The 26,312-nt window shown below is 43.7% G+C and overlaps 2 protein-coding genes and 2 long non-coding RNA genes across 4 annotated transcripts in view; 2 read left to right on the forward strand and 2 right to left on the reverse strand.

Annotated features, from left to right (window-relative positions):
- The first annotated feature begins 558 nt into the window (after positions 1-558).
- Positions 559-26,312, forward strand: part of LOC105280958 (flocculation protein FLO11) — a 40,633-nt gene continuing 14,879 nt past the window's right edge. The window contains exons 1-7 of the mRNA XM_011341840.3: positions 559-791; positions 2,513-2,622; positions 2,915-3,120; positions 3,280-3,468; positions 3,674-3,817; positions 5,857-5,953; positions 8,249-8,413. Coding sequence (XP_011340142.2) covers positions 610-791; positions 2,513-2,622; positions 2,915-3,120; positions 3,280-3,468; positions 3,674-3,817; positions 5,857-5,953; positions 8,249-8,413 — 1,093 coding nt within the window. The 5' untranslated portion in view covers positions 559-609. The remainder of the gene's footprint in view (positions 792-2,512; positions 2,623-2,914; positions 3,121-3,279; positions 3,469-3,673; positions 3,818-5,856; positions 5,954-8,248; positions 8,414-26,312) is intronic.
- LOC105280957 (cilia- and flagella-associated protein 299) lies at positions 3,824-5,239 on the reverse strand. Its single transcript, XM_011341839.3, is given in 3 exon segments — positions 3,824-4,512; positions 4,515-4,646; positions 4,649-5,239. Coding segments are annotated over 3 exon segments (720 nt in total). The 5' UTR covers positions 4,854-5,239; the 3' UTR covers positions 3,824-4,129.
- Positions 9,044-20,834, reverse strand: LOC105287495. The gene is made up of 2 exons (XR_895465.2): positions 10,179-20,834; positions 9,044-10,095 (listed from the first exon to the last, which is right to left on the reverse strand). It is a non-coding gene; the product is annotated as an uncharacterized LOC105287495 (long non-coding RNA).
- On the forward strand, positions 22,109-25,175 carry LOC109611083. The gene is made up of 2 exons (XR_002193412.2): positions 22,109-22,654; positions 22,752-25,175. It is a non-coding gene; the product is annotated as an uncharacterized LOC109611083 (long non-coding RNA).

Raw genomic sequence — 26,312 nt, forward strand, 5'->3', positions numbered from 1 at the left:
CGGAGCCGGTGTTCGACGCTGTCCCAATTTGTCTCTCCCCGTGACGAGGAATCTCCGTCCACGCAACGAGGGAATCGAGAGGCGTCGAACAGCGAGGGACGCTCCGGTGGTTCAAACGTCGCGGTGCCCGCGGCGCGCTCCCCCTCGCGTTCCGCCCCCACTCGCCGGTATCGAGAGACGCACACTCGCGTTCCTTCCGTTTCCTGCGCTCGTACGCGGCCGGGACCATCGTGCTCCAGCAGAATCCCGCGTCCGTCGTAGGCGGTCGTTCTCGCGTACGCGAGACGCTTGAATGAATGACGCAATCCGTGATACACAAATAACGCGTGTTGCCGAGTGCGTCGCGTGTTTCGGCCTCGTCTTCGGCGACGAGGACAAGGGCACCGCGAACGTCGTCGGGTCCCTCGTTCGGCGTATCGACTCGCGCGCGTCGCTCCGCGCTACGACGAATCGGGCGAGTCCGGTGCGCCGTGGCCGTGCGCGCGCGGCGCGAGCAGCGAAGCGGAACGTAGCGGAGCGGCGCCGACGGTGACGCCGACGCCGCGGCGCCGCGATCGCGGTAGCACGTGCGTCGCGGACGAGCAGGAGCAGCGGCGGCAGTGCGCGACAATGGCTGCGGACGGCGTGGCGGACGGCGACTACCTCGGAGCGTACTCGCGATTCTTCGCCGAGTTCGTCGCCAGGGTGAACCCGGACGACCAGCTGCCGGTGAAGGTGAGCGCCTACGACGTCAGCGAGGGTGAGCTCGTCGGCGAGATCGTCAGCGTGACTCTACAGTACCTCAACCAGACGTGAGTAAATATTTGTTGTTTCGATTAATCATCGAGCGCGGGAGAGGTAATGCGGCTGCAGCTTTGAGTGCGCGCGTGTCCGGTGTATGTGTGCGTATGTACGTGCATGGGTGTCATTTGACGTTCTGTCAAACTTTTATAAGCATCACCTTTAAGTGATATTTTATACGTAAATTTCAAAAGCGCATCACGTGAGCGATAATGTTTATCCCCAGGCAATTTGTTGTCTGAAAGTATTTTCAGTCGAGAACACGTATATCGTGTTTTAATTAACCCCGGGTCGCGTTTCCGGGAACGTCAGTTGGGATGCTCCGCAACTGATGCTGCATTGCGTCTGGAAAAGAGGAGGTGGAGAGTAACATGGAGAACCACTAAAACCTTGTTTAATTTTAATTAAAACCGTGTTTAATTTTAATTGATGTTTATGTGAGCGATCGATTGACAAAAATTGTTGACGGTCTTTCGAGAATCAAACATACCAAGTCAAAACGTAAAAAAATTTCTTTTAATTTTTAATTTTTTATTGAAAATTTTTCACGTAATTCACGGCTATCGAGATTGCATGACGTCAGACATAGTGTTAATGATTTATGTTTGTTAAGAGAGATGCGAGGAACTATGAGCCGTACTCGCATACAGAGATTAGCTTTAAAACTTTGAGATGAAAGTTGACGTTTCCGGTACACCCTATATGCAATATTGGCACATACTGGCAGTAATCTATTTTCGCACGCGAGAGAGAGAAAGAGGGAGAGAGAGCATGAAGTTATGGGATGCTTTATCTCATAAATCTCTATGAACTTTTCTTGCACACTCGAGTTCGCAGTACAAAAATAAAGTCGAGTTTTCCTCTTTCTCCCTGAATACATGTTACCAGAATGGCCGCAGTAAAACTGCATTGTTCTCGCAAACAACGCGCGGCGTAGAAAAGCGCGGCACGTAAGAAGTTACGCATAGTTGCACCACGATGCGTCACGTGGGAGCAAAATGTGTGAAGAAAAATTCTGTAGGCTCTGTCGCTCTGCTTAATTGCGGATTCTACGAAAACGCAGAGCAACTGGAACGTCGTAGAAGGCGAGAGCTGCACGTTTCCGGGTTACTGACGCAGTTATCTGCTTTAACTGAAACCGTCACGAGACTATCACCGCCCATCGTCATCGTTGTCGCGCGCTCCCAACGGAAAGGATAAACGATGAGTGATAAATGATAAATGAGAGATAGCTTCGAATGCTCTCTCCTCCCGTGCTTTTCCAGCTGTATTCTTCGCTGATTGTGGCACTAAACCTTAGAAAAAAGATAATTCTGGATAGCATATATTATATATTGAAAAAGTACAACATTCTTTTTCATAGAGAGTAAAATGTTAGAGATTTATTGTTAAAGGATGATAAATTAAAGTTAATAAATTATCAAAGAAATAAAAAGATTTATTAATTTCAGAAAAGAACATAAGCGATAATTAATCAATTTAGCAATGTTTAATCTACCTTTATTTTGGAAGAATTTAATTCGCAGAATGCTCTTCTCACTTTCAATTGTTTAGACTGTTGTAAAGTTACTATTGAAAGTTGGAAATATTTTGTCAAAAAACATTGATTGTAAATTGCAAAATTGTAAATTGTAAAGCGCAGAGTTTAGATAACATTCAGTTTAATAACATTCTGTTTCCTGTTTGCTTCTGGGAAGTGAGAGAGATGATAAGCGTGCGGTTTTGATTTCAGATACTGTCCACCAAGTTTACAGTCGTATATCGTGCATCTCGTGATAGAGGCGATCAAATTAACATGCAAGAAACAACCGGAAATCTGCGGGCTACGACAGCAAGAGAAAAGTGAGTTTTGCAATTTTTCACGTTTCAAGAAATGTTTGCTAAAACCGTAAAATGTGACTACTTGTTTTAAAAACTACGTAATTCAGGCATTTAAATATAATAATTTTCAATGAAATTAATAACGAGTAGTTATGAATAAACAAATTAATCGAATCTTCGAAAATTATTAGAATTCAGAGTCATGTCCTTTCAAAAAAAGAGAGCTCACATTGAACGATCAAAATAATAACTTATAAATATCGCATGTAGTGTATAGTGTATCTCGATCGATCGATTGATTTTTTTTTCGTAGCATACGCGCCTCTAAAGCTTATGCAGGCCGTCATAAACGAAGTGAACGAGATCTGCAGGCGGTATTTAGATAACAGCAGACTTGCGCTTCTCCCACCGCCTTCGTCGACGCCGCAAGTCACGGCGGGCGCAATCAAAAATGCCAGGAGAAAAATGGAAGATCGTCACGTGGTTCTGCACGACTTGCACACTATCTTTAATATTCAGGTACTTAAAATTCCATTAGAGCAGTTTGCGATAGTGCAGTTGAGAGAGTTCTTAGTTGCGATTTAAATTCGTTTCAATTAATTAAATTCGCTCGCGAACTTGAATTCAGTATGTCGATGCGTCAGTGCAGAAACTAATCTAAAACTTTGCATATTGCAGGACGACACGCTAGCGAATTATTACGCCGTGTTTGATGGGCATGGTGGACAGGACGCAGCGGCGTATTGCGCGACGCACTTGCACCAGTACTTGGTCGAGAGCGTGCATTATCCCACGGATCCGGAACGCGCGTTGCGCGACGCCTTTGTGACCACGGACGAGCAATTCATAGCGAAATCGAGCACGCAGGTAAGCGTATTCCTCGCGTAGAGTACTGTATCCTTCACTGCGTAACCCGTTCCTGTTCGCATCTCACCAATAGCTCTGTCGATGGTTATCAGATTTATTTTATCTTTTATAATTATGGCGATAGTAATGCTGCGTTTTCTAGTTTTTCTTCACCGCCCTACGTCATCCGGTTAATTAAGAATTAACAGGAGTTTTAACATTGCAGAAACTGAACGGCGGTACTACCGCGGTGTGCGCGCTGATGTTGAATAAGAAATTATACATCGCTTGGGTCGGCGACTCCATGGCTGCGCTGGTTACACGTAACTCCGTGATGCAACTGGTGAATCCTCATCGACCTACGCGAAAAGTAAGTAATCTTAAATCTTTCTTCTATATTTAACTGTCAGGATACAATCGAAATTAATCTCGCTCCTTGAGAGAACGATTTTATAATTTATTCTTATTTCCGCATTTCTGTCTCTATCATTCGCGTCAAAAGATTGGCGATCTATCGCGACACTGATTTAAATGCTTTATTCCAAATAGATTTAAAGTTACGTAATGATTCATTAATTTTATATCTTAAAATATTTCGATTATTATCATTTCCATTCCTTTGAAGGATGATAAGAATAAACTACGTATCTAATAATTTAATCACCGTGACAAAGTCGAGTTGCTATTGATGCTTCGAATTCCCATGGAGAATTTTGCTTCTGACGACATGATCGTACAGTATAACGTGTTCATAAAATGGACAACGTATCCGTACTCGCGTGGTGTGCACGCCGGGCGAAGTGGCAGTCGGATCGACAGTGATCAGCTGTCTGTCATGAACGTTCTTGAATAACAGGCCGCGCTCGGGATCTATGATCGGTACGTAATTGCGGGTTTCGTTCAGGCACGTTTGTCCCATTCTCCAGTGGTAGTATGCGAGATCTCTCCTGAGCGGTGAGAGTTTCCTGTCTCCTCGATAATACGGCAACCAGTTTTCCGACGTGAGTCGGTCAGCGAAGTCAATGTAGGCCGATTCCTCGAACTGCAACCTCGCGAAGCGGCGATAAACGCGATAGTCAACAGGATTCCCAATCGGTTGGCGCGTTCCCGCAGGGCGAGCTCTTCCATTAACCTGCCGCGTGGTGTCACAAATTCTGACGTGAGCACGTAGGTCCGATGAACGGGGAACAGTATGTCCTCACGATCCGCAAGCGACGGTAGAAGCTCTCCTTGCCCAGAGTTTCGCCGGTGCAGCGGTAGCCGAGCTCGGCCAGTTGACGCGCGGTCTTGCTGCTCTTGAGATAACAAATGTCCAAGGGACTCACCAGGGAATCCAGATACTCATCGTAGTTTTGAAAGTCTAGCAGCCGTCTGTCACTGTCGGTCTGCGACCCGAGGACGGTCATGTTCAGAGAGAAAGCACGGATTCGATTCTATAACTGATAATTTTAACGTCGTCACTAATGTTCCAATGTCATTGACGTGGGCATCCCACGGTATTTTGAACAATCGAGACGCGGCGAATATATATCGAGAGAATATCGAGGAACCGAAAGGATATCGACATTTTTTACATTCGTAATGCTAGCGCGGGGTATTGTGCTCTGTTGATGCTTTATTGGCAGTCTCGCGAGATTTATCGAGGCGCGGTACAATGTGTTTCATTTACTTACCACTAGTACAACACAGGCGCACGCTATGCGGATTTAATACGGCGTTTTTAAGAGTGGATTTGGAATATTGCGAAGAGGTCTCGACGATTGAAAATCCTTTAGATTTAGAAATGAAAAAGTTCTAGCCATTAAAAGTTTTTTCTTTTCCGAGGAGTTCTGTGCTATTTATATTGTTATTTGACATATTGCCTAGAGTTCTCGATGATTTCAAATTTGTTAAAACAATAAATGAAAAAGTTCTAGCCATTAAAATTTTTTTCTTTTCCCAGGAGTTCTGAGTTGATGATATCATTATTTTTTATATTGCCTAGAGTTCTCTGCTATTGAAAATACCGTAAATTCAGAAATGAAAAAGTTCTAGAGTTAAAAATTTTTTTCTTTTCCGAGAAGTTCTGAGTTGATGATATCATTTTTTTTTATATTGCCTAGAGTTCTCTGCTATTGAAAATACCGTAAATTCAGAAATGAAAAAGTTCTAGCTATTAAAATTTTTTTCTTTTCCGAGGAGTTCTGTGCTATTTATATTGTTAATTGGCATATTGCCCAGAGTTCTTGATGATTTAAAATTCGGTAAAACAATAAATGAAAAAGTTCTAGCCATTAAACTTTTTTTCTTTTTCCAAGGAGTTCTGTGCTATTTATATTGTTACCAGTAGAACACAGGCGCGCGCTATTTTATTTTTCAATATTACGGCTTTTTTAAGAGTGGATACGATACGATATTTTTTTTCCACAGGACGAGAGCGAGCGAATTCAAAATATGGGTGGTGCCGTCCTACAGTGTATGGGAGTCCTGCGAGTAAACGGATTCCTCAGCATATCCCGCGCCATAGGTAAGTCGATTGCAGCATGCTTCTAATATGCTTTACAAATAATAAAGAATATAAAATAATATAACAAATTTGGCGGACATATAACATATACAGAAAAGAGTAACATTCTCAACTTCGTTATGCAATAAAACGTTTAGAGCGATTATTGGATAATTGAGTGTTTCTGAGGACGTTTGCGGTTTCGATAAAGCTTCCGTGTTCGTTTTGACGGGATTTACCAGCCGGCCTTGACTGTGCCGGGGAAGATGTGCTACGAAAGTAACGTACAGATGGAGACAGTAATACGATGATGATAAAGCTCTTGAATTTAAGCCATACGCTTGCTCGGCTTTTTAAGCCAGTTTTAGTCTAAAATATAAAGACGATTATTGGACATTGTCGCTTTTCTCGTTCGAAATTAGAGTAATTTAATTACAAGAGTTCAAAATATTAACAAATTTTATATCACTTGCGATGTTTAACGTTGATCATTGCGAGCGAGTTTAGGGTGACAGTAATACGATATTCGATACCAACGATGTTCGATCGCAACACAGTAACGTGGGGAAGCCAAAAAGAAAAATGTACGTGCAACAGTTTAAAATCTCGCGGAAGATGCGCGGGTATAATACATATATGAAACTGCGCATATTCACATCCATACTTTATCCATGTTTTTGCATAATTTTGTAATTTTAAGTCAAAAAGAGATATTGATGTTGGAAAATATTGTTTTTACATAATTTACATAATTTACGCTATATATTATAATTTATATATACAAAGTCGACATTATCGCACGCGTAAACGAGAACATCGAGAACAGTTGATTTGAATACAAATCGCAATCGTTATTACTGCAACAAGTTTCTATGCGGAAGTAAAACCTTGTGCTTAATGTTGGAAAAGCGACAAAGCGCAATTGTTTTCCGCAGTAAGCGTAGAAAATTAGAGTGTTGGTCGATACACAGTCATCGAAGGTAATCGGTGCGAACACTATTCAGCCGCGTCCGCGAGGAAATCCAAGTAAGGACGGGCGCCGGGTGAACCCGTGCCCAACTACGGCTCAAGACGACGCGCGGGTGAAAAAGGAAAGAAAAAAGAATTCCGGCCGCGTGTCGGGTATCCTGTTGGTTCCGTTTGCCCGCTGACACAATAGTACGTGCAGTTACGCTTGGCGGATCTCTACCGAGTGGCTCACACAATCGCACGTCCGGAATAATTAAACGCAGCCATATTTGCTTCCATTTTTGCTGCCATAGACACATTGTTTCTCGCGAGGTCAATATTCAAATGACGCATTGGCTCTCCGATGCGCTTCAAGCTCCTCACTGCACATGCAACTTTAGATATTACGTGTGCAAATTAATTTCCGTGTTATCTAGTAATCATTTGAAATACAAAACTTTAAAAATATAATATAAATTAAATGTAAAATATAAATTTAAATTTAAATATTGCAGTTCTGAAGCGTTGTCATCAGTTTTACAAAACTTATACTATGTAGCGGAGCAACCAACTTAATCTCAAAGTAGTAGCGAATCTCATGGCCTCCGAATTAATTTGCGCATCTAATATGTGAAGTTGTTGAACTTTATATCTAGTTACACCTTTATTAAATTACGTCATGTAAAACCTAATTGTGTCAACGATGCGAGTTAATTAAATTAAAATAGCGTTAGCGTTACGTCAGCTTGGCTTAATAAGTCGGTGTTCCTTTTTAGGAAAATTTAATTAAGCCAAGTTAATTCCCTACGATATCGACGCGGATGCAGATAACAGAAGAAACTTCAGTGTTTGAAATATAAATTTTCGAGTCAGGTAGAAGTTGAATTGTACATCGGGGCAATAGTCACCGATGCGTAACGATTAATTTGATTGCGGCGAGTGAGAAAACTCAATTGCGACTCGACTGCGTGACGCGTGCGTTTCCTCGCGTACGGCCGTACGCACGGAACTCGATGCGGTTTCACGCAAAGGCAAGGAAGAAAAGGAGCGACGTTATTCGGATTTGTAATAACCGGAAGCGACGGTGTTGCGCGATATGGCGTCGTTATTTAAATTACGCCGCGCTATTCATTAAACAGTTAATTACAGTTAATTGCGCAACACGTGGCATGTTTTTTTACGTGTAAAATGCTTGAATTACGGGCTTTACCGGCGGGTAAACCGTAACAGTTACCTCGACGCCAATCTAATCGCCGTACCCGCCGGAATCGAGCATTCCTTTCCGCTTTTCGCGTTCACGCTTTAGCGTTGCAACGCGTTGTAGCGCGCGTGCCTCTCTTAAGCGACCGCTCTTATATTTTTTTTCAGGCGACGTCCCGTATAAACCGTACATCAGCGGCGAGCCCGAGGTCCGATGTGTGCCTCTGGACGGAACCGAGGATTTTCTTATAATCGCCTGCGACGGATTGTGGGACTACATAGATCAGAGAACCGCGGCGCTCCGCGTTTACGGACAGGTGCTGCAAAATCCCCGTAAGTACAGTTTTTTCATTATTCGGCAACAAGTGCTGATCCTGCAACGATTAAGTACAGCTGACGATACATTAATCTTCAACTTGCTCTGTGTGTATGTGTGTATGTTTGAAGCTTTTCTTATGTCATATATTACGGTAAGCGCAAGTGAGTGTCGCGAAGCAGTAATTTTGTCCTGATAAGATCTTCACGAATTCCTTGCAAAATGGGTTTCTTATTATCGAGAAATGGGCAGGAGGAAAACTGAACACTGCCATTACGCAGATACGTGCGCGTATTAGCTCGACACGGCATAATTTAAATGATAAGCGTGTTCTTCACGCAGGAAATCCAAGCCGAATTATTTTCACCATTATATCACTCGCGGTATTAAGGATATCACGATACTCGAGAAAGTAGGGAAAACAACGTTTCGTCGAGGAACTTGTGCTAGAAAAGACGAATCTCTTTGTAATCCAGCTACTCTCTTCCTGGCCTTTACTTGTCATGCTCTGTTTCCACGATTTCCGGAATGGATGCGACACAAAATTTGCCTAGCGTTTTGCGGCATATCCACTAGCTCGATTGGTTGACCTTCTCGCCGATTTTTCTCGCGAGAAACTTACAAGGGAACAGGTGGTACACGTGATGCGCAGGTGAAACTTTTATAATCTCGTTTACACAAATTATTCGGCGATCGATTTGTTTTACGTATTGAATTATACTAATTTACTTGAGAAAGGGGAAAGAAAAACAGAGAAAGAAAGAGAGAGAGAAAAAGAAAGCTGGAAACAGCAGAAGCAGTAGGTGAGCGAGAAGTTGCTACAGCGTCGTACAGATACAGCTGGCATGAGCTGTGCTCCTAATTTTGTCATTTCAAGTAATTTAAACATAAATAATATGAAAAGCTATATAACGGCATATTCAATCATAATCGGTTTTTTAATCGGTTCACCGAAAAAAAAGATTAAAAAAGATTAAAAGCTCTTAAAATTAAGAATTGATCAGAGTTCAGTTGAATTGAACAAAAATGCAATTAATTTATGAAACCATGTATCTCGAAGAACACTATAGTTAACGCGGATATTTTTTTAATAATTAAAAATAATTGCAATAATCCTTGAATCCTGCGAATTTCGTTTTGGAAATCTGTTTTACATCTCTTGAGTCGAGTTCTCAATACTAGCACTGTCCCAAAGACATAATAATGTCTGAATGCAATGTTTCTCTCTCTCTCCCTCCCTTTCTCTTGTCATACATTCTCTCAGCCGCTACGTTCTTGTGGTTTTTTTTTCTCCTCTTCACGATGGTATACCGAAGGGTGGTCTGTCGAATGTAACGCGACTCGGTGCTCGCCGCTTCCTTCGTCCTCGGGCGAGCAAGTCGATGCCCGCGGCTGCTCCTCCGATCATTCGCTCGCACGTCATCCGTGTGCACGGTCGGCACGGTCTCTCTCCAGTCTCGCCCGTCTCGGAACGTTTTCCCTTCGATTGATTTTTCGCCGCGATTGGAGCTCGGCGTCTCGCGTCAGTTGGTGACTCAGTGATTCACAGTGATTCATAGTGCTCCCCAGGAGGAGGACTTTGGCGAAACTATCGAGGAACTGGCCAGTCAGTGGCGTACGAGTCCTCCTCGGTAAGTCGCAGAGCATTCACGATTAATTACTCGCTGTTCACGGGCATTGGTGGAGCGAGATAATTTTACTGTAAAAATTGATTTGTTAATCAAAGCTTATTTATTACAAGTATCATATACGTAAGCAGACTTTTGATAGATGTATAATTACGTTAATGTGAACATGATTTCACGATCATTACTGAACGAACTCTTCATCATGTGCTTTCTCCTTTAAGAATTTTGTAATAATTAATTTTTTATTACTACTTGCTTATTAATTTATAATAGCTATTAGTTTGTTATTATTACCCAACGTTTTCAATTATATGCTTCGGTCGTAGATATAAAAGTTAAAACATGGTCGTTCCTGTTATTTAATTATGAGAATCTATGGTTTCATAATTAATATAGAGAGTTCGATATTATTGCAAAATTAATACCTTGCTGATCGGGGACGTTGACTGCGCGATTGCGCTCATACCAACGCGCGTGACACGCATCGAAATTGCAATGAAATGCACATAAGACAATACGATTCGATGTCTCCTCCAAATAAGAATCCTGAGGAATCTAGTAATTGACAGCGACCGGCATTGTCGTCACGCGAGAAACATTTTCCCAGCAATACTGGTACGTTAGCATTGCGTACATTCATCGAAAGGAGTCCGAAAATCTCTCTCCTCTCGTGAAACTATCGTGTCATCGTCCGCGAAAATATGCTTCCCCGTTAGGAAGTGCGCGATTATCGTCTCCATCCGTTGCGCCGATGTAATCTTTTCTTTTGCGCTTTGCGCGAAGGAATTTGGAAAATTACGTAAATTCTGTACCGTAATTTCCTCTCCTCGACATGAGTCCATTGAAGCTGCGTTGCATCAGATCTCAATGTAGACTGGCCAGAAATATCCTCTTACGCTATTTTCGACATGGCCAAATTCTTGAAGCAATCTAAATTCTTTTTGGTGAGGAATGTTGAAGTTATTTTTCATATAAGCGACTCTGAAAGAGGAAATTCCTTAAGTTTAACATCACGACTATAAATGATCATTTCTTTTTTTTACTTGGAATATATAGAATCTATTTTAAAATTGCCTTTAAAATTTAATATATTAAGCACCAAGAAAATTGCTTCCAATTCTGGCTAAAAAAGCTTCAATTAGAATACTGTTCAGTAATGATTCCGAGTCATCCTATATTAATTTCAAAGACAGAAATTCTTGTGCTCCGACTTGATTCATGATTACGTAAAGCAAACGATTCTTTGCAGAATGATAAAATGGACATTGATATACGCATTTTATGGTCTTGATAGATTAACAGCTTAAAACGACTCAACGATTTTAAGTCGATTGTAAATCTGTATCCCGTCAACACTTTATCATTTCGTACTTTACCATTTCTAAACAGGATGCTTGCTTCGAGCGATCATGAGTGGTGGATTAACGACTTAAGTCAGCTTATCGACTTTAAGATAACTCGACTCGTTAATCCATTTAAATCCTTAATTATTTATTAGCTAATAAATCAAAAATGTATCTTGTACATCTTTCTACGTACTATAATTAGAGATTCGTGATACATATGGCAAAAACAAACGAAATGAAACGTAGATCTTCGCTCGATCTCGCCTCGTTTGCGGATTTCAAAAGTGTAAAGACTAATATATTTATGCGGAGCGATGAAATTTCGCATGAGCGAGAACGCAGCACGCGCAACGTTTCAGGATTCTCTCCATCCGTTTCGCGTTCCCATGATTGTTAATTTGGGAAAGCGAATACGGACGCGAGCGGTTTCTCATCTCTGTGTCGGTGATTTGCGCGGCACGTTCGAGATCGATTCTACGCGTTCGCATCGCGTGAGAAAGAAACCCTTCGTACGGCTGGAACAGCAGTAGCAGCAGCGATCGCGCGACATCCCAGAATACGTCGTGCAGATTTTGTCACGGTCTGACGCATCGTTGACACGACGCGTATAGACCAGCATACTACGTCTTCATATTTGAAATAACGCTCTGAGTCACTGTGAGTTGCATCTACTTGAGCGCTGGGTTGATTGTGCTTGCGCAACTTATCACAGCAGGCATCGCTCGAATGTGTGTTCTTTCCTTTTACTAGGCATAGATCCGTTAGTTGGATTACAATAATTATTCTATTTATAACGAAAGTTTCCGGATATTTTACGTTCCTGTTTGTTCCTGTTGCATGTTTGGAAAGAGAAAACTGCTAAGGAGCGTTTATCATCTACGACTAGGTTGACCGTGAAGTTTCAGTTGTTCTTTCTAAATCCATCACCATGTCCGATCGCATATTGGAAGGACGTTTGTTTGTAGTGTGTATAAATTGCGATAGCTAATTGTCTCAATTCCAAGTTATGACTTGTACTGTGTTTTGGATAGAGACCTGTAACAAAAGCGAGTTTCAGACGCTGACTTTTGTCGGCAGATTATCGGATCGAGCTTTTGCAACTTTTCGCGGTAACGAACGGTTAACGAGCATTCCGGTTAATTGAAACCTCCGGAACCAGATGCGGCGCAGAACTCAGCACGGCACGGCTCGGCTCGGTTCGGCTCGGCGCGACGCCGCGCATGGCAACAGTGCAACGGCGTTAAAATATCGCAATAAGGCATTAAACAAAGGAATCCGGGAGGAGCTGAACCAAGACCGCGGTTACTGAAGCGAAACGCCTGGAGCGTTTCTTCGTCTCGGAAAGGATTCATCGAAGAGAGAACGTGGCTCGCGGAGGTGAACCGGGAGGTAGAGGAAGGCGAAGAAAAAGAGAGGGTGGACGTGAAGCGGGTGGAAGGAAGGGGGTTCCTTCCATTCACGAAGCATCGCGCGAAAGGTGAAATTTGGGTTACACCAGGTCCTTCGCCTTATTACCAAGCTCGGTAACCGTTGATGGTTCCTTCCGATTCACCTCCGATCATAAAGAACCAGATCCCTCTCTAGTGTCGATTAGCGTCGTAACTTCATATCGATTATCGCAATTAATTAGTCAATTTCTGCGAGATACAGAATCGTTCTTTTAACATCTTCTTTATACTTTTAACAAGATTCGCGCGAGGCCGTCGCGATTTTGTTGAGCTTTCTCGCGTTATACTTGCAAAAGAACACGTTTCTTTACGCAGGATCCGAACTCGCTCTACCGCTTCTTTCATTCCATTCGTCTTATTAAACTTAATAACTGCTGAAATTATTCCCGATCCGTAAATCCAGATCCGTACAACGTACTAACGAGATGTAATAGTTTAATGATGAAAATTAACGTTCCTCTTTTTATCCTTGCCGGCATTCTATGGAGAGACGCAGGGAGAGTAATCATAACTGAAGAGTTAATCGACTTGAGAGAAAGAGAGAGACATAGAGAGAAATCGCCAAGGTGCGAGGTCGTTATTGGACGCCACGCGAGGTCAATCGGTGGTGATTATTTTCTCCATGCACACCGGGTATACGACCGGTCTGGCAGCAGCTGGACCTCGTCCTCAAAAAGATCAGTCGAAGGCCACATCGGCGAATACCTGGGCTCGGCAGATCTTCGATTCTTCCTCTTCCCTTCTGTGCTGGGATCTTACTGACGCCGACCGAATCGAATCGCCAGATCGCTCGGTTGTTTTCGTGGTCGAAAAGCTTGACCCTCGTTATTTTGTGCGATTTCGGCATTGCTTCGACGGCCGCCGCCGTCTTCCTCGAGTCTTCGCGTGAGAACCACTGACTGCAACACCGCCTGCAACGGTCGCCCTATAGTCATCGGATAGCAGTAGCCTAACCGCAAACCCGGTGAATCATTCGCAGGATCGTCCCTCTTAATCCCTCGAGACTGTCGCGCTCCTCCTTTTGGTTTTCGTCGCATACGTGTTTTTTGCTGATGTTTTGTGCAATCCCCGAGTTCCAGTGAGCCTCTTGATAACGGATCCTGAATATGTGCCTAGATAATAATTTGTTATCATTTAGAAATGAAATTGGTAGAAAAAAGTGTTTATACAGATGGATTGCTTTTATTTAATGCTAATTTCATTGAATCGATTCTTCAGGAAACATTTCAAGAGAAGTTGTCGTCCAGAATCTTGACAAATTAGCTTAGCATTGAGTTCCTCGAGAGGTTGAAGTACCAACAATCATATCTAATTTACGTCTAAGGATTAGACACCGCATAATCTCTGCATTAGTCGTAAAGACACTTTGCCATCATTTGATTCATTTGTTTGAATTTATTAGAATCTGTTTGAAATCTCGATAGATCGAATTGTCATCGAAAAAAACTGTTGTAAAGATAGCTGCAACAATTTTTTATTCTTTTCCTTACTTTAACTATAAGGTTCGGGGCTCGAGATACGAACAAGAGGATGGTGACGAACGATTATCCGTTGCAAATAAACATATTCAAATTCCATGAGCAGATGAGAATAATTATATTTCGGTTATATAATACAGGTAATCGAGGAAATCATCGAACAAGTCGTATTATTATTCAAAATAAAAGTGCGGAAATCATATCATAAATCGAGTTATTGTCCAATACATAAACGCGCGGAAATTATGTTTCAATTCATAGAAATACTCATCCGAGTTATCGAATAGGACGGAGCGCCTGGTCCCTCGTTGGCTCTTTCACCTGCTTCAGGGTCCTCTGACTCGGAAATTGATCTCTCGTGTTTGCTGAGAGCGTGCTGTTCAATCGGTTATCAACCAAGTCCACTCCTTTCCAGGATACGGCGTCATTTATGATACTCGTTGCGAGTCTCGTCACAATCTCGATATTCCGATGGAATAGAGTCCAAATGGCTGTCCAAAAATGGCTGATATTTCGTTGGTGTAGAATTGCTGAGAACGATGTTGTCTTCTCAGGACCCCGAAACGAAAGAGGACGTGGCAGGCGATTACGCTCCTTTTATCACTATCGATCGACGATCGATATACATGCGCAGATAGGACTATTCGTCTCGCATGCGCCTTAAATCGATTAGACCGTGCTGTCATAGGCCGTGCTGGCGCGCGTTATACAAATAATTCTCGTGTCGAATAGACTCACGTCTTACATAGCACGAAGGCGCTGATGGTGCCGGATATGATCAACCCTCGCCATCCGCGATCGAGAAGAAAACGCAGCCACGAGGTGGCGAAGTGTCTTCTTCTGCGATGCTTTTTACACTCACGACGCCAGCGATGAGCTCCAATTTTAGTGTTGCGTGCGCGACACGTACCCGCGGGCATTCGCGTCTGACTCACAGCGGCATTCCTCGCATCGCGCCCGTCAGATGAATTTGAGTTTCTAAGAGCAGCGCAGCCGGCGACGGTCCTCCGGTCCACCGTCAGCCTCGAAGATGGGAAACCGCGGAATCGAGCCCGGGGATCCCGAGGTGTCGTCGAGCTTGATTTATCGCCGGGGAAGCAGGCGCGCGACGGGACCGGCGACAGACACGCGGGGATGACGCTCTTGAAAATCGCTTCCTCCCTGCGCGAGCGCGAGCCGCGCTAAAAATACGAGCGCCGGCTCGTCGCGCGCGGTCCCCCTTTCCTCCTCCCCGCCCTCCGTGGCTTGAAGGATCTTAACAGCTGAGAGACATTCCTCGTCCTAGGACGCAACGCGCGGTGAGGTCGACGGCCTCGCCTCTTTCCCGAGCGATTCGCCGGAAAACGCGCGGGGAACGTCGTAAACCTAGATCTTCCGCGGGGAAAGAGTAACGGCACTGACCTGCACCAACCTGACACCGGGGTGCAATTTCCTCCGCTTTCCGTTCGAGGTGAAGTTTACCATCTTGTAACGGCTTAGGAACCAATGAGACAAGAGTCGCTGCTAAATTGGACACCGCATCAGCCAATCGCCATGTCCCCACGGTACTCCCGCGTCATCGTTATCGTTACGTCACGGTGGCCGCTTTTGCCGAGCTTTATCGAGAACGTGCGCCATTAACGACTTCCGTTTAGGAAGTTCCGACGCGCGGATGTTTGTCTAGTGTGCAGTCGACGTCTCGAATAATAATGATAATAATAATAGCCATGCGTGAGGAAAGAGAGAGAGAGAGAGAGTATTGCGTACATGAGATGGAACGCGAGCTTTCGTGCTTCGTGACAGTACTAAACGCGATGATGTCACCGAGAGAACGGACGACTAATCGGCGCGAGGCGTGTAAAAATATATATTATGCGCGTTACCCGACATACATACACGTGATGTGTGCCATCTGGTACATTTCCTCGTTCGCCGGAAAGTACTGGGCATCTCCGACTAGCGCACCACGCCCACGATGCGTGAAACTCCTCGCCGACGAGTAGGTAATTAGGCGTTTTAGGCGGCGTGCGCGACCGTTAACACGCGATCTTTATTTATTTCTTTAATTATCGCAAATATACAAAATAATGCCTCAATTACGCCTCGTTCCTTGGGACGTGCGTAACGCGATCTCGAGCTAAGCACACTTATGTTTTTCTGTGTGCACGCACGTAACTCGAGAGTTTTTCTGATAAAAGGAAAAACATAGCAGGTTGCACATTATAAATAGAATATATATTTATATTAAATCACACACCAAGCGAGATTATAATTGCGTCATGTAAATTAAAATACATCACTTTATGCGCTATCCATATAGATAATTTCGCATAGTCTAACGATGCATCTCTCGCATTAAAAAAAAAAGAAAGGAAGAAAGAATTATCGTCTCGGTGCGTCGCGTCCGGGCGGCTTCTCATAAATGGAGAAAGCCATAAATCGGCGAATTAAAGCGAGGAGTTTCCGGTTTCTCGCTGCGAAAAACGCTTTCCAGGCACGGTATAAGTGCGCACCTCAGCCGCGTTCGCGAAGTAACATGTGGTTCGATAAACTTGAGGCTAAGAACGTTATCTCGCGTATAAACAGCGACTAGTAACCACGTAGACACGATTTTAGCACGGCGAGGCGCAATTACACGCTGGATTATCATCGAGAAAGTCACTCAAAGTCGAACGCATCGGATTCACGAGCGAGCTCGTCGTCACGCTCGTACGACCGCGTTCGCGATCGTTTCACGCCGTGGAGATCGAACAAAAATGATCCATATTCATTGTGGTGTAGCTACGTCGTTCCTTGGGCGGACGTAAAACGTAGTGTTTGTAACCGTGATTAGATCGCTAGATAGATGGCTGACGCAGAAAAATCGGGCGATTCTTCGTGATTCCGAAAGCATCTCAAAAAAACCACAGGAATTTTGTAGGAATTCTGCAGGAATCTTCGCGTACCGAATGCATTACTTCTGATCATTTTTCTCTAATAATTTTTATAAATTTGTTTTGCCTTCAGTTGCAATTTATTTTTTTGCTGGATAAACTGCTGTGAAATCAATTATCCATTGATAAGAGATGACTTTGATTTCCATTTTTTTTAGATTTGAAAATATCGAATTTCGAGGACATATCGGTATTTTATTAATTCTCACGAGTTTCATGAAACACGAAAGTTGTACAAACACTTTGCAAAAGCAGGAATAAGAAGCCGAGAAATTACGTCACTTCGAACGTGATATCGTCAAACATTGACATTCGCCATCCTATTACCAAAGTTTAGCTGTTACGTTAAGTCCATGGTGTATATCTGGAAAAAAGCTAGCCGGATCGAAGCGAATGGTCGGATCACGGCGGAGAAAGGCGGCTAAACTCGGGCGAGCTTATTCACTCGGCCATGAATGCGCGGTGTTCTCGAATTCCTGGCTAATGTGAAAAAAAGGAAGGAATTAGAGCCAGTTTTATAGACTCTTTAGCCGGCGCGGGGCCGTGAAGAACGTGCCCAGTAGCTCGTTTGGCCATCAGACGTTCGCGTTCGCTTCGACGAATATTCTACTTGCTCTTATCCGCTCGTGACACTCATTGTTTTACACTTAAACTTTAGAAAATTAGGAATTTGCACAAAAGAGTAAAAGATACAAGACGTTGCAGCTTGAGATCACAATTTGTATTATTCTTGAAAAAATATTTTTTGTATTTAGTACATGATGAGAGAGGAAGATTTTATTCGTAGAAAAAAATCAGGTGTAATTCAGGGTGACTGCTGGTATGAAATGTTAAATGAAGAAGGCAGGAATTATATAGCGCGCCATTGTACTTGGCTCCATTTGACTTCCAAAGTGCGTCCAGAGAAATGAATCCAAACCGATCGATGGATCGCAATCGTGAATTGCGCGCAGTTCGTTATCGAGTCGCGGGATTAAACGGTTCCCGTTGCAATATCGTGGCCGATTGCAGGCTCCGTCTGATCACGCGAGATTCTCGAGTCCCACGCTTCGATTCTAGACTCCAATTCGCGTTTGCGATTTGTCGCCTAATTCAGATTCGATTCGGCACGTGATTAACGGGCCGACCGCGACGGTGGGGTCATTGCTTTCAAGGCGCGTCCCGAGCGGGCGAATGGTAATTTTTGCGGGTGAAAAGTACCGCGATCGATGCCTTGCGCAAAGCTTGCAGCTGTCACAGCCGGTATCGACCAGTGCACTCATAATTCGCCAATTATGTCAGACTATGTGAGTCATTCGCGCCGATCGATCGGTTAACAAACGCCGCTAAAAATAAGCCTCGCTTTCCAACCCTTGAACGTTCGCGTTAACAACCCTGTGCTCAATCGCGGATAAAGAACGATCTTCTCTTTATCATTAAGCAACTAACAATGCGAAAGATCAATTAAAAGATATAAACATACATTTCGCATTGTATCTACGATTGAACGTTTACAGTTTTGATTGATTGTGAGTAAATTGTCGGTGAAGCTAATCAAATTCGATGGCAGAATTTGACTTGAGAAAAAAATCAACTTCGAATCGGTCAAGGGGAGTTCGGCGTTGCGTTTGGCGATCGCGAAGGCAACGTGCTTCGCAGTGAGAGCGTGCGGAAGTCCATTAGACAAGCGCGCTGATGCGTGCATGGAAGCGTGGAACGAGTCCGAGTGTACGTCGTCTTATTTCGCCGGCGAGGTCTTATCATCGCCGATTATTATTGCCGGACGGCGCGCGATTGGGGCGGTTATCGTCGCGTGGCAACGTGTACCGTACGTACGCGCGACTATCGCGCGCGTTTTCATGTACGGATCACGTTAGGTACTTAGTGAATCATACCAGGCGGAATGCCGATGTGGCAACCGCTCCCGCCGCGGCTTTACGCCGCGCGCGGCGGTGCGGCGGAGCGCTCCTCTCCGCGTCTGGGATCGGGGTAAGGTGAGAAGGTGGAGGCGCGGAGGAGAGATGGATGCCGCGGCACGTCCGCAGTACCACGCTTCGTCGGCTCTCCTTCTCCGCCTCTCTCTCTCTCTCTCTCTCTTTTTCTTTCCTTCCTCCCATCCGCCGTTTCCACCTCCTCCTCGGAAGTCGGGCCCGGATGCGTGCTGCACGATGCGGTTGCGTCACGTTTGACCCGATGCGATTCGCGCGGAGCGGATCGTCCGCTCACGCTGACGGGCCTTTCCTTTTCTCCTCTAGATATCGAGAGTCATTCGGTCTTCGCGTGATTTTTCCCAATTTTCTCTCAACGTGTAAGGATAGAATAACGTGGGCGTTGTGCGGCAAGTACTTTGCACTTCCGTATGCTAAAGTAGCTTATGGACAACTATATCGCGAAATTTAAGTCGGTCATAAGGGAGGTCTCTTGAGAATTCGCGTTCATGGAGGTAAAATTGACTTTAACAATAAAATACTCTACATAGGTACAAGACATTTAAAGAGTTTAGTTACTTGTTAAAAGTAGAAGATTAGTGCCTATAAAATAGAATTTGTGTGGGAATTTGAGCATACGCGTCTGGAATAACATCTTCTTCTGCAGTCTTGTGCGAAACTCATGATTGTCTTTTCTCTATCTCGAATCTGCCTGCAAAAAGATCTCGTGTCATGTCATTGTCGCGTTACGTAATTTATGGACGTTCTTTAAGCGTGGTCTCCAACTGGTGGGAATATTGGTCATGATTCATCGTCATTCGTGCAAATAGAAAATAATGTAATCGTGTAAACGTATTGAGAGAGAGAGAGAGACGCGTCCTTGGTCCAGCTATTCGTCAGAGGTCCATGATCTTCTTGTCCATTAGACGCGAACGACCCGGTTTGCTTCCCGTCCCGTGCCACGTTCCGCGCCACATCGCTGATTCTCAAAAATAACGCGTATCGCGTTTATTACGTTAATTAACGCTGTTGTTATTCTGGGTGCGACGTTGGCCCAACCCAGAGAGAGAGAGAGAGGTCGTAAAAAGCAGGTGCCATTCAAGACATCCTTTGTAAGGCAACGGGAACGCAACGGTCTGAACGTATCTCCCTCTCACACAGTATGTGTAACGCAGATGAACGCGCGATGGGTACGAACCATTGTTACCAGCATTATTCGTCAAAGTGCTTTCGATTGAAAGGGAAGGAAAAAACACATTCATGCAAATATCAAGAAAGGAGCATTTGAATATTTCACATTCTCCTTGCGTTTCTCTGCGTACTTGCACGCAATAACGCTCTCTCATCGATACATGCCGAAACGATCGTGCGAGCGCATCGATCGCATTCATTAAAAACAAGTACTTTCTACACTGGTGAAAGCAGCGGTTGTTAAAAGCAGTGCTGTAATTTCGATGAGTTCAATCACATCTCTGATATACCGGGAGATAACAGGAAACTGCATCTCACGGCGTAAATTGTTGCAAATAAACCTTAATAGACTTGTTTTTTCGTGAAAACTCAACTCGGAGTTTCGATGCCTAAATGCGTCTTTCTTTCGACGCAGAACAGCGAGTATTGCGTGGAATGACGAGGGTGGCGATGAGTCATCGTTTATTAGTTATTTAGAAATATTCATGATGGAAACATTTCCGCGAAAATACACCCACAGAAAAGATTTCTGGACTTAATGCTATTACTCTTTAATCTATCATAAAATAAGATCGCTATAGCGACAATCATATTTATTATTGAAAAGAAGCATATTTTAATCTTGAATAGAAAATTCGAAAATCTAGATTCAAATAATCTTGGTGCTATCTCATTAATTTTCTCAGAAGGATTTAGATACAAATTTCTAGCAAGTTCAAAATATTCTTGATTTCAGAATATTGTGAGATTTAAAAGACATCTTATTCTATTCTTCTAAGAGAATTTGTAGAATCTGCACAAAACGGCCAATATTTATGTGTTGCAATCGAAAATCGGGAAAGTGTTTCTGTTATTTACAATGAATAAGTGCAATACTCTACAAGAAATATTAAAAGATATGGAAATGTCTTATCTCGAATCTTATTTCTCAAGTAAGTATATTGTATATACTTACTTACATTTCCATATCTTTTAATATTTCTTGTAGAGTATTGCACTTATTCATTGTAAATAACACTTTCCCGATTTTCGATTGCAACACATAAATATTGGTCGTTTTATCCGAATAAAGGACGCAGAAGCGCCGAGTCGACGAGCGACTGTGAGAAAATGATGCGTCGACATCGACAAAGCCTACTATAAAGTGGCACTAATATCAAATTATTCTACATACAAGAATATATAAGCATAAATTTGTATATGTTACTCTTGTCTCAAGACAGTAAGACAATCTTATTTAATTCGAGAGAGAAGAATAGAAATTACTGATTTAAATTAAAAATTGTTTTATTTTCATATTTTTTATACTTGTAATACGATTAAATTAGTCAAGAATATTTTTCGTCTTGTTATCAGAAATCCTTTCTGAGGGTGTACAGTGATGATCATAGTTCTTATTATCTTGTTGCTTCGCTGTTTTGATTAAATGCGAAGTAAATTGATATTTTTAGGGAAGACGATGTGGATCTGCAATCTTCCAAAAAGACTAATTCATCATTCTTCAAGTAGATATTACGATAGTAGGAAACGCTAATTTTCTATCTGTTATATTTGTCCAAAAGAAGGATAACGATATAATCCTGAATAAGTAAGAATATTAAGATTAATAAAAATAGTAGAAAACATTCGAAAATTGTATGCGCGCACGAAAGCTACTCCCTTGCCATTACCAAACGGACGCCCCATACAGCGCGCGGTGGGGGCAGCCGCTGTACTGGCTATAGCCGGCTGGCGCGCGAGGGGTGGCCATGAGTCATGCACGCGCGCCCGCTCCGCTCGCCGGCCGGCCGGCGGCCAGCCAGTCGCCCGGCGGTGGTGGCGACATCCGGTGGCGGGACGCGGTGGCGACGGAGGTTAGGCGGCGAGCGCGAATACGAACGGCGGAGCCGGAGCGTAGGCACAGACACCGAGGTGAAGTCAGTCGCGTCACGCCACGCCCGGTGTAACGTTTGGCAACCGCTCCCGAATATTCGAGCTCCGTCATCCGCGCGACGTTCGTCGCGGCCAAGAACGCGCACGGCATCGGGAATCGACTCCTGCGGGCGGAAGAGGTATTTAAACGCGCGGGGCACCCCCTGGTCCCCTCGGTCTTACCTCGCGAGTCGTGTCGTGAGAAGGTACATACGCGCGCGCGTGAGAGTCGCGAGGGACGAAGCGAGGAAGAGCCTGCCGGCTGGAGTTTGCGAGAGGAAAAAAGAAAGAGAGGAAGCAGCGCGAGTCTAGTTTTCGGACGTGCATCCGATTAATCCGAGAGAGAGAGAGAGCCGTGAAAAGGATTTTGCAAAGAGGACCTCGCTGCCTGAGGTCGATCCGGATCAGCCGGAGTCGTTCGCCGCTTCCTCGCAAAAGTGAGTCATTGTCGCAATTTCTCGTGATTTTTCCCCTTTCCGATCACTTTCCTGAACTCCCTGTGACCCTTGTAATCCTTGCTCGTTGTCGCGCCAGTTGTTTCAGAGCTTTCAATTGGTGGTAACGCCCCGTGTGCAAATTTGGACATCATGAGAAGCGTACCTACCAGAAAATTTGATGATGCTCAGCATGGGACATCTTCACTTCTCGAAGATCACTCGCCAGCGTTCGCCGACCGTGAACCGAAACACGCTTGTCCCGGTCCGAAAAGTCGAGTCTCTTAGATTTGTCCCATTGCAAGAGATCTAACGTTACGTCTGCGAAATGTCAGTCGAGATACATGCACTGCAATTCACCGTCCACTGTTGCTTCCGCGATACAAGATTGCGGAAGGTCCGATTGTCGAGTCCTCGGGTATCCCGGAAACGAGATAATCGAGGAATATTTGCCCGATGATCGCGAGAACTCGGCTCGGCGAGAAGCAGGAACGGCTTCCCAGTACGACCGCGCCGAGGTTTTCTCCCTTGGTAACAGCGCAAGGACGGATCCTCCTCCCGTCATGATTGATTCGTGCGCGATACGATATGGCCTCCGAAAACGTCCTATTGACAGTGTTAATAAAGGACAAGAGACCTATATTTGCTCGTATCAATGGCACGTAATTCTTTATTCGTCGATTACGTAATCTATACACGCGAAATTAATGGTACATTTTAACATTTAATGGTATTTCACTAGTCTCTCTTTTCGCTCGAATAAAATGAAATTACGAAGGCGATAGTATACAGGAAATGTATGTAAGGAGATAAGTTGATGCTGGCGAATCGCCGTTTCGGCATGGTCTTGCAAAATGTCACGCAAATCCGCAAAGTTGCACAATCGGCGTTTACGGATATCCTTCCCCCGCATTCGCAAATCATCGGACACGCGATAACGTGCTGAAACGATCTTCGATCTACTGCGAGGTGCGATGCAAACCTTTAAGACGGACGGTCAGCCCCCATGAGCATTGGTTCAACGATCGTTCCGCGAGCGAACCTGAATACTTGCGCGCGTGCCACCTACATAATTCATATCGGTATAAAGCAGCCGTTTTGACGATGAGGGGAAAAAGGAAGGAAGGAAGAAACAGAGGAAATACGGACAATGTCCCTGACAGCAATCAGTAAAGCGAATTCTAGATTGATAGAGAAATCCGTAAATAACAAGAATTAGGAGGAACTCGTAATATTTTGTTTTGTCTATCAATATAATAGCAATGACAATGAGATAAGTCCCTGTTGACATCGAACATATCTTGAAATTATTTCTTACATTGTACGCGAAATCTCTCCTGGCGATTATAACTCAGCTGAATCGAAGAATTCACGTCTCAGCGATGGACGATTCGATTGCGCGAGTCGAAAGCTCGATATCGTGAAGGAACAGTTGATCACAACGTGCTGCGAACGGTATTCCCTTTTTTTCTCGCGGTTGCGCGAGACCGATGTGTGCAACCTGATATTTCCGTGTAATTTATATCGCCGTCGACTGCAAAGGGAGGAGGCCCCGTAAGTAATGTAAAAGGGTGGTCTGTTTTCAGCATCTAGGTAACTTGAAACGGAATGTACTTGAGAATATGTGTACAAGACAAGTATGCAAATATTTCTAATTAGATAAGAGGTATCATTAAACACAGAGATCTATAAATTATTGTACTGACGTGTGTCGTGTGTACAAAATTATTGCGTATATTGCACACGTACATGTCGAGAAATCCCATTGAAAAATGAGAGACTTGTGAAGCTACGTTAATTTTTTATTATTTTTATTATTTTATTGCTTTTCTGAAACTGTTGGCAGGCGATTTCGATTCTTGGACTGACATTTTGGAACTGATTAATTCAAGTGGCGTGCGGTATTATCGATTATTCAATGGAGGAATGGCATCGTTAATGGTGCCATCGCGCGATACTCACTTAGGTCTCGTTAGCGAGTTCGCACAACTGAATTATAATTGCCGAGGAAAATTTCGTATTGCGAATGCATGTAAGAAGTTGTTTTAAAATTCACTCGGCATCGATGGATTTTTCGATCTTGCATTGTTGAAGCTATATATCGATGGACATAAATATATCGCAAGAAAATATTACAGGTTTGGCATTTCCTGTTATTTATGAATTCTTCGATCAATTTGGAGCTAACTTCATCGAAAAATATAGTATAAAGGTTTCTCCTTTTAGATAGGAAAGTACCGTTTCATTTGCGTAATGTCCGCAATCTATAGCTATTGTAATAGGTCTGCTTATAGGGTCGTAGTTATTCTTTATCATATGAGATTATCGCAACTTATTACGTGCGCAAGTCCGGCTCATTGTAGAGCCGCAAAGTGACTATCGCACTATCTTGACAAGAGCTGTTCATTCATGATTCTTATCCATAGTTTCGTTATCAATGTACATAGATGGGCACCATAAGCAACCTTAGAGGGCTGCCGCCGTCGTCGCTGCATTGAATAGCCGCAGGAAATAGAGAGAGAAAGAGAGAGGATAAAATGAAAAAAAGGCACGGTGGGAATTCATTATACCTAAACGCAATATTTGATAGCCGTAAAAAGGAGCATTTTTCTTATTTATGACAAAAGTTTTTCCATATTCTTTATAAATATTCTTCAAACGAAAGAAATTGGAAACAAGATATTTTTATTATTTATATATGAATATTTTTAATATATAATAGATGTTTCAAACATGCCGTAATAAATAATTTCACTTTTTTAAGCTTTATACGAAGAATATCAAAAAGAGACCTGACACAGGCGGCTTCTTTACTGAGCGATTGTTAAAGGGGAATAATGGATATCCCGCGGCAGTGGTCGACGCCTTACTCATGCACATTACCACCTTCATTTGCTCGCTTACCCTCCTGTAGGCGCTAATGATATGATACGGCGCTCCCTAAATCCACAGAAACACTTGATAGCGATACTTTGGATCTTTTCCCTTATTCTTTATCTTTCTGATGTGTTTCACATAAGAGACATACGTATTGTATTGACATTGCTGATGTCTGAATTCTGCAGTTTAGGATTTGTCAGGCTATATGAATCTGAGATTATCCAAGATTAACGCTTTGGTGGCTATGCGTGATTTTCGGATGCTTCTTCAAGCAAGGACCTTCCCGGCGATGAAGGCGATGAAAAGTTATTCCGTTTGAGAGATACAAGTATAGGGAGTAGTCGATAGGGCAAGAAGGTAAGCGGAGGGAAACGAGTCCCGATGGAAAATTGAAGTACCCCCCTTTTCCCGGAACGACGCGACGGCAGGGAACGCTCTTGCGGCGTAATAAAGTCACTAGAGCGCGAACAGCGAGAGAATGAAAGAGAAGACGATGTGAGGCGAGGGCGACGTGACGGCAAGGGAGAAACGGAACGAAACGAAACGAGAGAGGTGGAGGACGAAGCAGCGAGGGATGAGAGAGAGGACTACGCAGGCGTCGATAGACGGCGTAGCGCGTAAGGTCAACGTACCCTTCGCGGCCAGGGTCGCACGATATTCGCGGATGCCGCACCGGCACCTTCACCAATTCATCATCCTGCTGGTCCTTCTCGATCCTCCGCGACATGACATCGTGCTCAAGCCCCGCTCAAGAATATTTGCTTGAAAGAAATATTTTACA

This window comes from Ooceraea biroi, chromosome 5, assembly GCF_003672135.1.
Source record: "Ooceraea biroi isolate clonal line C1 chromosome 5, Obir_v5.4, whole genome shotgun sequence".
In the NCBI taxonomy this organism is placed as follows: domain Eukaryota; kingdom Metazoa; phylum Arthropoda; class Insecta; order Hymenoptera; family Formicidae; genus Ooceraea; species Ooceraea biroi.